Below are 14539 nucleotides of genomic sequence, written 5' to 3'. Positions count from 1 at the left end.
TTCTATACCATATCTATAATTCTAACTCTACTGCACCTCTGTAGGCCTATAGGGCAACTCTCATTAAGTATTATGGACATGTTATTGCACGGGTACTTTTGGATCCATGCATGCCATTGTGTGCATATTGTCCCCACCTGGTGATTGGAGGAGAGGCGTCCGCTGGCTCTTGTCCAAGTGACTGAGGGAGGAGGGTTTCCAGGGACAAGACAGTTGAGATCCAGACTCTGTCCTTCCTGTACATCAGCTATAGATGGCTGTATAGTGATAGCTGAAGAACTATGATCTATTGCATAACCAGAAAAACACGACACATCATGTTTTATGACGGGTTTATAGTGCAGGTTCCTTGCTTGTAAAAGACACTGTGCTGACATGGGCTTTCCTTACAAAGGCAAATCACTAAGATGCACCTTGCACACTTCACATGAGAATGGTGCTGCAGACAAAACCAGAGAGATGAACAATGTGACACAGCTATAGCAATTTTTTTTGGGGGGGGGATTTTCCCCCTTTTTCTCCCCAATTGTACCTGGCCAATCATCCCACTCTCTGAGCCGTCCTGGCTTTTGCTCCACCCCCTCTGCCAACCTGGGGAGGGCTGCAGACCACCATATGCCTCCTCTGATACATGTGGAGTTGCCAGCCGCTTTTTTTCACCTGACAGTGAGGAGTTTCGCCAGGGAGACGTAGCGCATGGGAGGATCACGCTATTCCCCCCAGTTGCCCCTCCCCCCTGAACAGGCATCCCAACCGACCAGAGGAGGCGCTAGTGCAGCGACCAGGACATATACTCACATCCGGCTTCCCATCCACAGACACGGCCAATTGTGTCTGTAGGGACGCCTGACCAAGCCAGAACTGGCAATCCCTGTGTTGGTAGGCAACAGAATAGACTGCCACGCTACCTGGATACCCAGCTATAGCAATTATAATATTGTTATGTCTGTGCACCTAAATATGTCGTCAGTATTGGCTGTAATAGCCTGATACTGCTTGACTACTTTGAGGCTATGTATGTGACCTCTCACCTTTAAGTACAGCGACTTGTATGGGAGCCCTATTTGAGCCAACGCTGTTGCTGCCCACACACATGTAGGTGCCCGAGTCGGCCATCTTGACGTTTGGGATGAGCAGAGTACCGATGTCAGTGCGCTCCATTTGGGCCTGGAGAGAGAAGAGATTAGATCACAACCAGTTTTAGACATAGACCGTTGAGTGTTATGAGCTTATGCACACTGCATTTGAATAATATGATCTAATCAGAACATTTATACTTACACCGTACCATCACAGAAACAATTTATAGAAGACATAGCACATCACTTACCTGTCTAATGTGTAGAGTCGCTTGACACAACACAAATGTGACATTGCTAACACCATGAGATCAAATGATCACAAGGTAATACTAACACAAAAGTTCTAGACAAGACAAATGTTATTACTGCTACGGTTTGGTTCTATCTCAGATAGATTTTTTTTCTTTAAGTTCACTCTGGCAATACGTGCCTTGCACAATAAAATTGTGTACAAAATGTTGCCAACATTATTATGATGATTTATGTGGTTAAACTTTGTTAATATGAAAATATATTATTGCAGATGTTGAAAATTAAATTTATGATGCCATAGTTTTTGAAAACTACACAGAATTGTTGATTTGATAAATGATGATGATCAAGATTAAAGATAAAAGATGAAGATTAACACAGATTAAGACAAACTGATATAAGCCAGCAGAAACCAAATAAGCAGTTCAAAGCAGTGCTCCTCTTGGCTAAATCTTTGATAATGTTAAGAAAAATCAGCAGCCTGTTTGTTGCTCTAGAAATAATAAAAAATTGTAACAGGCATTGTAACACATCATTACTCATGTGCTGTCAGTCAACCAAACAAACCAAGATAGTACTGTTCTGCAACAGATACTCCTGTAAATTTAAGAAATAACCGGTTCATGAGCAATCAACAAGAGGCTTGTTTACACTCTGCACCACATGGCAACCCCAGTCTGCCCAGGGCCAGGATGACTGGAACTTTTGGAAAGTTTGGAAACACCTCGGAGGGGAGAGGAATTGGGAAGGGAGGGTCTCGGAGGGGGATTATTGTATCCGGGGGGCGTTGTGGCATCCATGGACAAAGCTGCTTAGCTCTGGCCCACTCAACCATGAGCAAGGCTAAACTGAGCAGTGGCTGAGGCGGGACCTGGCTCAAAGTGTGTCTGCACCCATTGATGAGTTTTCAAAGCAACCCGTTTGCTAGAGCACACAGAATTTCTGCGTGGTCGCACGGCAGAGCCCCGCTCCCCCTGGGAAAGGCTGACTCAATGCAGTGGCTCTCTGAGGCAGAACTAAACGGGCCCCGGAGCCCTCGGTGAGCTGAGGAGACCTGTGTAGAAACCAGACTAACACAAGCCCCCCTGAGGCAGTGGGCAGCGGGCTGTTGCGCCTGGCATGGAGCAAAATATGTCTGAAATACCTACAGTACCTACTGTATGCTTAGCCCTGTTAATACACTCAATGAATGGAGGGAGACAATTGTGTGTTTAGAACACAAATATGTCAGGAATGGCATGATGTGGACAGTAACAAAACAGAGGACTATGGAACACTTATATTCAAGCAGCACCAAAACAAAGTAGTCCATGCCATAAATGAAAACCTAGAAATCAACCAAACCTAGCTAGGTGACTTCATTGACTTTGTGTGGCATTAGCATTCATTATTCAATTTTAGTGAGCGGCTACTTGCTGTAGTAAATTAATGGGAGTTACAAAAATGTGAATTAAGGACACATTCCGATCATGCACTTATTTGACATTGTGGTCAGTGGAGGACAACTTGTGGGAGGTGAGACATGGGACAGACAGACAGAGGACAGATGGACAGACCTGCAGTTCCTCAATACGTCTCTGTAACACATCGAGACTGTTGCTTTTAAACTGATGGAAACCTTGAGAAGGAATGGCCTGAGCAAACGTCAAACAACAGAACAGGGTGGGATGAAAAAACAGGGAGAAAACAAACAAAACAAAAAAAAGGAGGGAAAAGTAAAAATGAAACATGGTCAAAATACTGCAACAGTGGTAGCATTTTCAATTTGTATCAAAGTCCTTACAAGGCATGTTGAAATACCACCAGCACCAGTCGCACCACAAGATACAAGATACAGATATAGCACACTAGAATGTAAATACATTAGTTAAGGTTTTAATCAATCCATGCTGACATTCAGACTGACATTGAGGAACATTATCTCACCTGTGGAGGGATTTGTCCTCCGTTTTTCAGCCAGGTGAGCTTCGGCGTGGGCGATCCGGATGCTCGGCAGTACAGTCTCAGGGTGTCCCCCTCGTGGACCTCGATATTTTGGGGACTGACTTGGACTTGGGGATGAGTGCCTAGGCTAACTGGGCTGGATGCTGACATAAACATGCGTTTTAGAAATGGAATTAAAACTTCAGATGACAAATAAAATTGTGAATTAAATAAAGTACTGTGAAGTGGTTGATGGGGGGAGCTTATTTAAAGTTGCAGTTTTTTACATGCAAACACACATGAAGCCTACTTTGAATGTAAAGAGAGGCCCGCGCTGTGTGCTCGCCGTGAGTGTTCAGGGCCTTGCAGGTGTACTCTCCCTCATCAGCCTTGTCCACTGATGTGAACGTCAGGACCCCGCCACGTACCACAGCTCTGGGACTCATTCTGTTACCTGGACCTCCTGTTACAACAGTTAGACACACACACACACACACACACACACACACACACACACACACACACACACACACACACACACACACACACACACACAAACACAGGGTACTTTTTCTTTTTTTTTTCCAACCAAGCCAACCCTGTAAATGTTCTCATAATTGGCTGCCTGGGCTGGGTGTCCAAAATGAATCTGAGCCGGAAAATCACCTCTGTTTCATTGACTTATTACTGAGGAAAAACAAACTTAATGTCAAGAGGTTTTTTTTTCAGGGCTTGGCATCTGCTGTGATGAAGTAGGCCTTTAGTATATGGTAATTTTCCAGACCTGTGGTTAGCTATGCCACGTAAAAAAAGAAAAAAAGCAAACACACACACACACACAAAGTCCAATATAAATTCGTAGAGGAGGGGGCCCGGGTCAAATCTGTTCTTACCTATCCATTCAGTGGCAGGGGTAGGGCTCCCAGTCACCATGCAATGAAACTCTGCCCTCTGACCTTGTTGGACATTCAGTACAGAAGGAGTGACGGTGGCCACTGGCTGGGCTCCCTCTGCAGCTACAGAAGAAGACACAGCAGTCAGGCATATAACAAAATGGAGAAAGCTGGACATCCCGTAGGTACGTTGGGAAGAGGTAGAGAGCGGTAAGGCTGGCTGTGTAGACCTGCCGGTAGAGCGAAAGATGAAACCCTGCCAGGGGTGAGCTGCAGCCTCTGTCCAGGGCATTACACAGAGTAAGCTGTAAGGAATCTCTTGGATGGATGCATACGATTGCAGATACAGAGTGTGTGAGAGTGGCAGGCAACCTCTGCCATGTGCCCCCCCAGCATCAGCAGCCAAGGGCCTCAGAGCAGATGACACAAATGGAAAGTGGCAGGCTGGCCTTGGCATGGCCTCTGGGCACATTGCAGTCTGTGCCAGACTGGCTGGCTGCTAGGCCTCATATTCAATCCCATATGATCCCAGGGCGACAGAGCAAAAGAAAGCGCTCTTTCAGTAGCCAGGGAGGACTATCGGGCTGTCTAAGCAGGCAGAAAACCTCTGGGACGAGAGTGGACCGAGATGAACTTGGACCTCTTTGATCTAAGAGTAATACAATGAAGGCCCAAGTGATTCCACCTTCTCCGGGAGACAAGGGCGAGGTGAAAGACTCAAAACTAGATGAATAGAGGCTCCTTTGCAAAGATATTTGAAGCCTTTGAGACATCTAAGGGATTTTTTGTTTTTCTTTCTTGGGATTTTATGGGTATGTAATAAATAACTGCACATCTGACATCTCCATTCAGCAGGCATTTGGTTCAAGTTCTTTCGGGAACTGTATGTGTGCACGTCTGGACATTTGCTGTCAAATGACATATATACTAAGTGAGTTTGCACTTTTGGAAAGTCTATGAAAGAGCCCAAAGACATTTCATAAAATGTCATTTACTGTGTCAGTTTAAGAATGATTCCTACAGTCTGGCACCAGGGTGAGGTGCAGAGGAAAAACAGCGACAGCTGTACAACTTGTTGACCGGGATCAGGCCTGCTAGGCTACAGTCACGTAAAGTAACAGAAGGTGATGAAGTTGTCATGGGATGTGTTAGGCACAGTATGATGTTTGAAGCCCAAACGATTGCGATTTCCCAGTTCAGCATGGTTTCTGAGGAAAGTGGAGATTGGAGGAGAGTGTGAGGAGAGTTTGGGTTGTCTCTGAGTGTTGAGTATCACTGTGAACAACTAGGTACATATCCACTACACAGATAACTTATATGAGTAATGCATTTGGTTTAACAGGGGCCATACTTATTACTTATGCATATTTCAATATAGTATTTCAAAGTGCTTCTGGAAAACAAGCTGAGATTTTGAAAGAGTAAAACCTATGATGTAAAAGTTATTGTAATTTCTTTTTGCAGTAAAAGCTTATCTGGGTGAATAGGTTTTGAGGGTACTCAACATTCATGAGGAATTTCCCATAGAAATGAACATGCATTTTTTTCCCCAGAAGTGATGGACCCGCATGACCCCAAAGACAGGCAGGACCCAGTAATACTCATGTACAATATGTTAGCTTTACCTAAGTGAGGCATAGTTGAAATGAATGACAAACATCTCATGTCCATTCATTTTAGCCTGCAATTCTAAAGCTGGAGACTTTATTAAATTAGATATGCTCAAAATCAAATATCCATTTTTAGATCTTAGTTGATCTAAAGATGTCTTCTTACCATCAACACCTGCCACGGCTCTAATGGTCTTGGTCATCTTTCTACGCAGAAGGTTTCTACAGCTGTTGCTGGGCTGGTTGTACATGAGCATTACCAGGCGACTGATTTACCCATGTTGCAGTTGGGAAACGCATGCATGGCATGGAGAAGAAAAGGACCGCTCTGGGGAGCCCGGCAGAGGAGGGACCATGCCCATGCAGACTTACGCTTTCTATGTCCTTCAAACATTTCATAGGCTGTGTAAAACATCTGAGTCTGTGAGGCCTCTGGAAACGGGGTAGGGGAGGGAGGGACAGGACAGGCAAACTGACAGGTCAGTTCTCCAGCGAAACAGCCCAAAAGTAGCATCAGCATTCTCCAATGCTACCGCCACTGGGGCCACACGGCAAATGAAGATAAACTTATCAAAATATTTTATCTTGTTTATCTCATGTTTATTTCAAGATATTGTTGGTTAAATTGACCCCACTTGGGCATCCGGGTAGCATAGCAGTCTATTCCGTTGCCTAGCAACATGGGGATCGGCGGTTCGAATCCCCGTGTTACGTCTGGCTTGGTCGAGCGTCCCTACAGACACAATTTGCCGTGTCTGAGGGTGGGAAGCCGGATGTGGGTATGTGTCCTGGTGGGTCGAGGTGCTTGTTCTGGAGGGGGAACTGGGGGGGAATAGCCTGATCCCCCCCCCCACGTGCTATGTACCCCTAGCGAAACTCCTCACTGTCAGGTGAAAAGAAGCGGTTGGCGACTCCACAAGTATTGGAGGAAGCATGTGGTAGTCCCTCCCTAGCTCGGCAGAGGGGGTGTAGCAGCAACCAGGACGGTACGGAAGAGTGGGGCAATTGGCCGGATACAATTGGGGAGAGAAAGGGGGGGGAATTACCCCACTTGCAGATATTACTGCTTGTTTCATGAAAGTGCACCTGTGTCCTGGTATTCAGACTTGTGTCAAGACATTTTCTCCAAAAGAGAAAGATTATCTTGACTCAAGTTTCTTGTTCTAAGGAGATCTTTTTCTTGTTATAGGGATTTTTTTTTAAATTTCCTATAACAAGACTTATAATCATGACAGAAGTACACTTTTTTGAAAGAAACAATATTATCTACCAGTGGGTAGATAATATCGTTTATTTTAGTAGTAATATCTTGAAACACATTTTAGTAGTACTATCTTGAAATAAGCAGTATGAGATTTAAGGCCAGATGAAATATCTTAATAAGCTTGACTTCTTTGCAGTTCAGTTGACTGACTGACCTCAGTGGATACTGATATCCATCCACCAGCTGCCAGGTTTTAGTAACCATTAATTAAAAAAGAAAAAAGAAAAAAAATGCATCAGGCAAAATGTAAACACACAAAGTGGCTGGCAGTGAGATGAACTTGAATGGAAACGCCACCAAGCCATCCCACCTACGTTTTTTTCTAGGTGTTATTTATGGTAGTTGTCAGATTTTATAGTGCAAGAAGAACTCGCCCATCCTCCTGACTTTTCAATAAAAAAATTAGATGAAGAACTTGAAAGTCCCTTATCATAATGGTTATTTGTGTTTCTAATGCATCCCCAGGCACTTACCTTTAGATGTACATTTATAGGTTAGAATTAACCTATGGGCTGCATTATTGCCTGATGGTCCCTTCAAATTCAGGACTGATTGAGTGATTTTTTTTTTTTTACATATTTTTTACTAAGGTGACAGCACTCCCAAATGTCAAGTAAACAATGCAATGTCCCATAATTCTGTACTTATCCTGTGCGTCCAAAGTCAAGGTTTGCTGTAACCTTAAATGCAAAGATGAGAACAGCACACACACACACTCACATACAGTATACACACAAAGACCATGACTATGAGTAGGGCATAAACCTCCAGAGAAGACATACAGGCAAATGGAATGGAAAGCCACATATTAGACATGCAGGTTAGTGACAAAAAGCAACGCTAAAAGTCTGTGCATTTTTGCAGTTTGTGAACAGATTGTCTTATACAGCTTGTGGTTATGCTGACTTCACTGAGACAAAGAGGTATGTCAAGGTACCTAGCCATTAACTTGCAAAATCACTTTTGTCTATGGTCATTATTTTAATCAAATTGCTCTGTTTTACAAAACATTTTCACAGTTATGATAAATACAATACATTGTGACATGAGTGTATTACATCAGCTATGTGTTCGTAAAATTTTAAAAAAAAACAACATAAAATCAATAAGAGGAATATCTTTACAATAGCACCATTGGATACAGCTGTAAGTTACGTAGAAATCATAATGAAGAAAGATTCGGAGTAAAAAAAAACATAAAACGCAAACATGGTAAAGACACCTTGACTGCATCGTGAATAAAATCATTCAAAATGTGCCCTAAGTTTAATGACATGCATTACGAGCAGAACTTTCTTTAAGATGAAGGGAAACTTTTTCCCGGCAACACCTCTGCATTTTTTTTTTTAATAAATCAATATTTCATAGATTATCTAGTAGCTTCGATGTAAACACACGGCATGGAAGGTAGTTGCACTCACACGACAAATTCCATCAAATAATTGTAAAACAATCTCTCAACACAGTAATTATACTATTTTGGTACGTTTGACTGTAACTAAATCGTTCACAAAACCTGTGCCATGGATTTCAAATTTTTAAATATAAGGTGTGCAATGTACACATTTAAAATGATTTGGTATAAAATTAGAACAAAAGCATTTTCTTTTTTTTTAATGCATTTCAAGTCAGATCATAAAAAAAAAGATAAATACGAACAGAAGACGTTTGTTACTGCTGAAATTGCACAAAGTTTGAATTCTTACTAAAACGGCAAAACAGTGTTCTTTAAGTATGGCAGCACTTTCAAAGTATTAAGTGTATAGTGAATTTACTCAGATGTTCAACCTACACTGTATGGCTGACAGCACCATTTTGTTCATTGACATTCAACAAGATAATAAGCACAAAATAACACAACAGACAGTAATAAAGGGACAAACACTGTATGTGGTGGAGCAGAACAAATTGGGGTGGATAAAGGGGACTACTGGGCTTCTTCCTATTATTTTCTTAAGTTTTCTTCCTAGCTCTCTCTTTTGTGTCAGCAACACTGAAGTCCTCTTTGAATGTCAGTCCAAGAGTCACTGAGCACCCATCATGTCATCCACGTTCCTCATCATCAAACGCTACAGCTCAGGTAGGGAGGAACCAGGAAGCCAGAGTAAAAGACAGACACCAGATACCAACACCCTGTCGGCAAAAGATCAGCTACACCAGTAATCAAGAAGCAGTCAAACCACCACCGATTGATTTAGCACGCACCACGACAAAACCAAAGGGGGGGGGGGACCAAAACAAAACCCAGCAGTAATTCCAGTAGTGATTTGTCGGAAAGAAATCACCCCTAAATTATTGAAAGAGCCATTCAAATGACTGCTCACCTCGCTTATGTGTCAGCAGGATGTGTTATTGCAATTAGAGCAAAATCAGTTTTTTATAATCGAAGGCAAAACAAGATGTGGACTCACTGGTAATAAAGCTGAAATTACGCTTTTGTCTGACCCCTTATGTTATATGTAAACATTGTGTTCTTAAGTTTTGCAATATGAAGACCCACAAGCTGTATAATTCTCCAGGAAAACGAATATACAAAGTGTAGGAAGATGCAGTGATTAGAGACATACAAGCCACATTAAAAAAGAGCTGCACTGATAGATTGATAATGACACGTATATATCTATATATATAGTATCTGTGAGCAGGATGTGAGAGGGCAAAAGGCTTGGAGGTTAGAGCTGCAGGCTTATTATGCTGTTAGCCTATCGCTAAGTGTTGACAGTGCATGACGAGAAATGCAGTCAAAACAGGGCAGCATGCACCATTCCGAGATGGTGGGAGAAGTGGGTTAGGTGAAAATGATGGGAGCCAGAGCTGGTAGGGTTGAAGAGGGTGATGGATAACGGAATACAGTGCCTAGGATCACAAACCTGGCACGTAGAGGATGGCATTGCCCTCGTCCATAGCAAACATGTTGGAGCCAGTGCAAACATAGATGCCTGCATCCTCAGGCTGGACGTTTTGAATAGTCAGGATGCCATTGAAGTCCATGGCCCGGTTGGGCAGCTTCCCATTCCCCTGTCGGGTCCAGACTAAGGTGTAGGCTGGTGACTAACAAGGGGAATACAAATAAACACATGTGAACCACAAACTCTGAACAGCACAAATGGGAAAAATTCACTCAATTGCACAATTAGCTCAGGAGGGAGTAAATAAAGGAGTAATGAATTTTTTGGCCTTGGGGTAGGATCTAAAGCAAAAACTTTGCCTCTTTACACTCTGAAAAGTAGAGAGCTCTCATAGAGCAAAGCCACAAAAGTCTAATATCTACTACTACTACTACTACTACTTTCGGCTGCTCCGGTTAGGGGTCGCCACAGTGGATCACCTGTCTCCATTTCTTCCTGTCCTCTACATCTGTCCCACCAGCCATCTGCATGTCCTCACTCACCACATCCATAAACCTCCTCTATTGCCTTCCTCTTTTCTTCCCTGGCAGCTCCATATTCAGCATCCTTCTCCCAATATACCCAGCATCTCTCCTCCACACATGTCCAAGTCATCTCAATCTTGCCTCTCTTGCTTTGTCTCCAAACCGTCCAACCTGAGCGGTCCCTCTAATATACTTGTTCCTAATCCTGTCCTGCTTCGTCACTCCCAATGAAATTCTTAGCATCTTCAACTCTGCCACCTCCAGCTCCGCCTCCTGTCTTTTTGTCAGTGCCACTGTCTCCAAACCATATAACATAGCTGGTCTCACTACCATCTTGTAAACCTTCCCTTTAGCTCTTGCTGGTACCCTTCTGTCACAAATCACTCCTGACACTCTTCTCCACCCACTCCACCCTGCCTGCACTCTCTTCTTCACCTCTCTTCTGCACTCCCCATTACTTTGGACAGTTGACCCCAAGTATTTAAACTCATATGCCTTCATCACCTCTCCTCCTTGCAACCTCACCATTCCACTGTCCTCCCTCTCATATTCACGCATATGTATTCCGTCTTGCTCCTACTGACCTTCATTCTTCTTCTCTCCAGCGCTTACCTCCACCTCTCCAGGCTCTCCTCCACCTGCACCCTACTCTCGCTACAGATTACAATGTCATTCGCAAACATCATAGTCCACAGACACTCCTGTCTGAGCTCATCTGTCAACCTGTCCATCACCATTGCAAACAAGAAAGGGCTCAGAGCCGATCCTTGATGTAATCTCACCTCCACCTTGAACCCATCTGTCTTTCCAACTGCACACCTCACCACTGTCCCACTTCCCTCATACGTATCCTGCACCACTCCTACATACTGCTCAGCAACTTCTGACTTCCTCATACAATGCCACACCTCCTTTGTCAGCACCCTGTCATAAGCTTTCTCTAAATCCACAAAGACACAATGTAACTCCTTCTGGCCTTCTCTATACTTCTCCATCAACATTCTCAAAGCAAACATCGTATCTGTGGTGTTCCTTCGTGGCATGAAACCATACTGCTGCTCACTAATTGTCACCTCTCCTCTTAACCTCGCTTCTATTACTCTTTCCCAAATCTTCATGCTGTGGCTGGTCAACTTTATACCTCTGTAGTTGCTACAGTTCTGCACATCATCCTTATTCTTGAAATTTGTACCAGTATACTTCTTCTCCACTCCTCAGGCATCCTCTCACTTTCTATGATTGTGTTAAACAATCTAGTTAAAAACTCCACTGCCATTTCTCCTAAACATCTCTGTGCCTCCACAGGTATGTCATCTGGACCAACTGCCTTTCCATTCTTCATCCTCTTCATAGCTGCCCTCACTTCCTCCTTGCTAATCCACCGCACTTCCTGATTCACTATCCCTACATCATCCAACCTTCTCTCTCTCTCATTTTCTTCATTCATCAGCCCCTCAAAGTACTCCTTCCACCATCTCAACACACTCTCCTCACTTGTCAGCACATTTCCATCTCTATCCTTGATCGCCCTTACCTGCTGCATATCCTTCCCAGCTTGGTCCCTCTGTCTAGCCAATCGATACAAGTCCTGTTCTCCTTCCTTAGTGTCTAACCTCTCATATAACTCACCATACACCTTTGCCTTTGCATTTGCCACCTCTCTCTATGCTTTACGCTGCATCTTCTTGTACTCCTGTCTACTTTCTTGATCTCTCTGACTATCCCATTTTGTCTTTGCCAAACTTTTCCTCTGTATACTTTGTTGTACCACCCCTAAGTCTCATTCCACCACCAAGTCTCCTTATCTTCCTTCATCAGTCCTGATGACACACTAATTACCTTCCTAGCTGTCTCCCTCACTATTTCTGCAGTGGTTGCCCAGCCATCTGGTAACTCTTCACTACTACCAGTGCCTGTCTTAACTCCTCCCTGAACTCCACACAACAGTCTTCCTTCTTCAACTTCCACCATTTGATCCTTGGCTCTGCCTTCATTCTCTTCCTCTTCTAATATAATATAATATGATATGATATAATATGATATGATATGATATTTCTAATATTATATTATATGTATAGAGATGCAGCAATTGATCAGCCAGTGACCAGAATAAGCTGATTTTCAGTTTGACTGGCCATGACTGGTGACCGGCCGGTCAGTCTCAGATATATCCGATCCTGTGCCGTTGAAATTTACACACATGCGTCGGGCGTCCCTAAAGACACAATTGGCAATGTCTGCGGGTGGGAAGCCGGATGTGGGTATGTGTCCTGCTCGCTGCACTAGCACCTCCTCTGGTCGGTTGGGGCGCCTGTTCAGGGGGGAGGGGGAACTGGGGGAATAGCGTGATCCTCCCATGTGCTACGTCCCCCTGGCAAAACTCCTCACTGTCAGGTGAAAAGAAGTGGCTGGTGACTCCACATGTATCGGAGGAGGCATGTGGTAGTCTGCAGCCCTCCCCGGATCGGCATAGAGGATGAAGCAGCGACTGGGACAGCTCGGAAGAGTGGGGTAATTGGCCAACAAATTCAATTGAGGAGAAAAAGGGGGGGAAATTAAAAAAAAAAAAAAAAATTTACACGCATGCACCTCATGTTGGTTCGCGTTGCACACACAGCAGCATAGACAGTAATGTCACAGCCACACACACACACACACACACACACACACACACACACACACACACACACACACACACACTAAACCATGTCATTGAAAACCACTGCTAACTTTGGGAAAGTAAAACATGTTAGATAAAGTGGGATATACTGCAGTTCATTTTTAGTTGGATTTCATTTGTGCATAAAAGCTCTGTCCAGTAACCTGGAGCACTGTTTTATTTTGAGATTTGTTTACTCGAGAGTGACAGAAGGTCCTGTAACCTGGTGCAGTTTTGGAGAAAATGTAAAGGTTAGTCAATGTTTTATTATGAACATACAATTGAAATGTCCATTAAAGATAAGTTACAAAAATGTTTGTGTATATCAATTATGATTCTAAGAAAAAAAATTCAGAATCGGCCAAAATCGGGAAATCGGCAGGTCAGCCTTTTAAAAAAATTGGAACTCGGAATCGGCCAAGAAGATTGCAATCAGTGCATCTCTATATTCATAGACAGACAGACAGACAGACAGACAGACAGATAGACAGATAGATAGATAGATAGATCATTACCTTGCTCTTGGCGGTACAGATGAAGCTGACAGTCGACCCCACCCTGACAGTCTGAGCCTTGGGCTCCTCAACAGTCACCTCAATGGGTTTGGATGAGGAAGCTGTCAGAATTTAGAGATGAAAATTGGTCAGCAATCGTAAGACAGCGCTCTTGTAAAACTGAGATTTTAAGGGGGTTAAAATCAATTAACAATAAACTTTATCTCATTAAATCTTGACATATCTGCAACAAACCATAGTGTTTCATTTATTCATTTACTTACTTATTTATAGATTCATTCTATTCTTTTTTCCGTTCATTATTGACAACTTGGGGTTGCATCTTCAGCCCATCATGAGAGGAATTTAACCTCACATGATCAAATATAGTCATGAGCCAAATATGGCAGTCAGGCGGATGAACCTGCCAATTTGAAGCAAGCTTGAAAAGCATGAAAAATGCAGCTCCCAGTCAAATCTGGGCTGTGCCCCATCAGAGTGAATCAGTCAGTCTTAGTAGACAGTCATAGATAACTACATGGAGCCGATCTAATTCTCTTTAAAGACAATTCCCTAGCTTGTCTGATTTGTCAAACTCACTGCTTCGGCTCCTTTATGCTATTATACACCAGTGCCTTCACTCGAAATACCAAGAGTGCCCTACAATCACTGAACAACCTTTGAGCGATGAGGTCTCATACTAGTTAGCAGCTAAACAAACCCAGATAAAACATGTGTGCTACACCCCTGATGGTCTCCATTTAGTGTAAAGCAAGGGACAAGTGGAATGAAAGCCTATGTGCATGTAGCAGTGGGACTGATACATACGCGTGACAACAATCTCAGCACGGCTTCTGTTGGTGCTGCGCTGGTCTCTGCAGGTACAGATGTACACACCGGCATCACTGAGCTGAACAACTGGGAAGTATAGCTCTTCTCCTTTACACAGAGAGGATCAAAAAAATCAAAAATACATTATTAGCTTTGTG

At 43.4% G+C, this 14539-nt stretch overlaps 1 protein-coding gene across 1 annotated transcript in view; it reads right to left on the bottom strand.

Annotated features, from left to right (window-relative positions):
- The window catches only part of hspg2 (heparan sulfate proteoglycan 2), a 129021-nt gene that overhangs the window by 31330 nt on the left and 83152 nt on the right, over nt 1-14539 (bottom strand). The window contains exons 43-52 of the mRNA XM_056302214.1: nt 14379-14489; nt 13572-13672; nt 9895-10075; nt 6133-6192; nt 4151-4273; nt 3568-3720; nt 3261-3421; nt 2891-2968; nt 1032-1167; nt 138-286 (exon numbers count right to left, since the gene is read on the bottom strand). Of these exons, the coding sequence (XP_056158189.1) occupies nt 138-286; nt 1032-1167; nt 2891-2968; nt 3261-3421; nt 3568-3720; nt 4151-4273; nt 6133-6192; nt 9895-10075; nt 13572-13672; nt 14379-14489 (1253 nt within the window). The remainder of the gene's footprint in view (nt 1-137; nt 287-1031; nt 1168-2890; nt 2969-3260; nt 3422-3567; nt 3721-4150; nt 4274-6132; nt 6193-9894; nt 10076-13571; nt 13673-14378; nt 14490-14539) is intronic.

The sequence above is a fragment of the Lampris incognitus genome, chromosome 2 (genome assembly GCF_029633865.1).
Source record: "Lampris incognitus isolate fLamInc1 chromosome 2, fLamInc1.hap2, whole genome shotgun sequence".
In the NCBI taxonomy this organism is placed as follows: Eukaryota; Metazoa; Chordata; class Actinopteri; order Lampriformes; family Lampridae; genus Lampris; species Lampris incognitus.
Note: the sequence above shows the minus strand (reverse complement) of the source record. Positions and strands in the feature narration are given on the sequence as shown.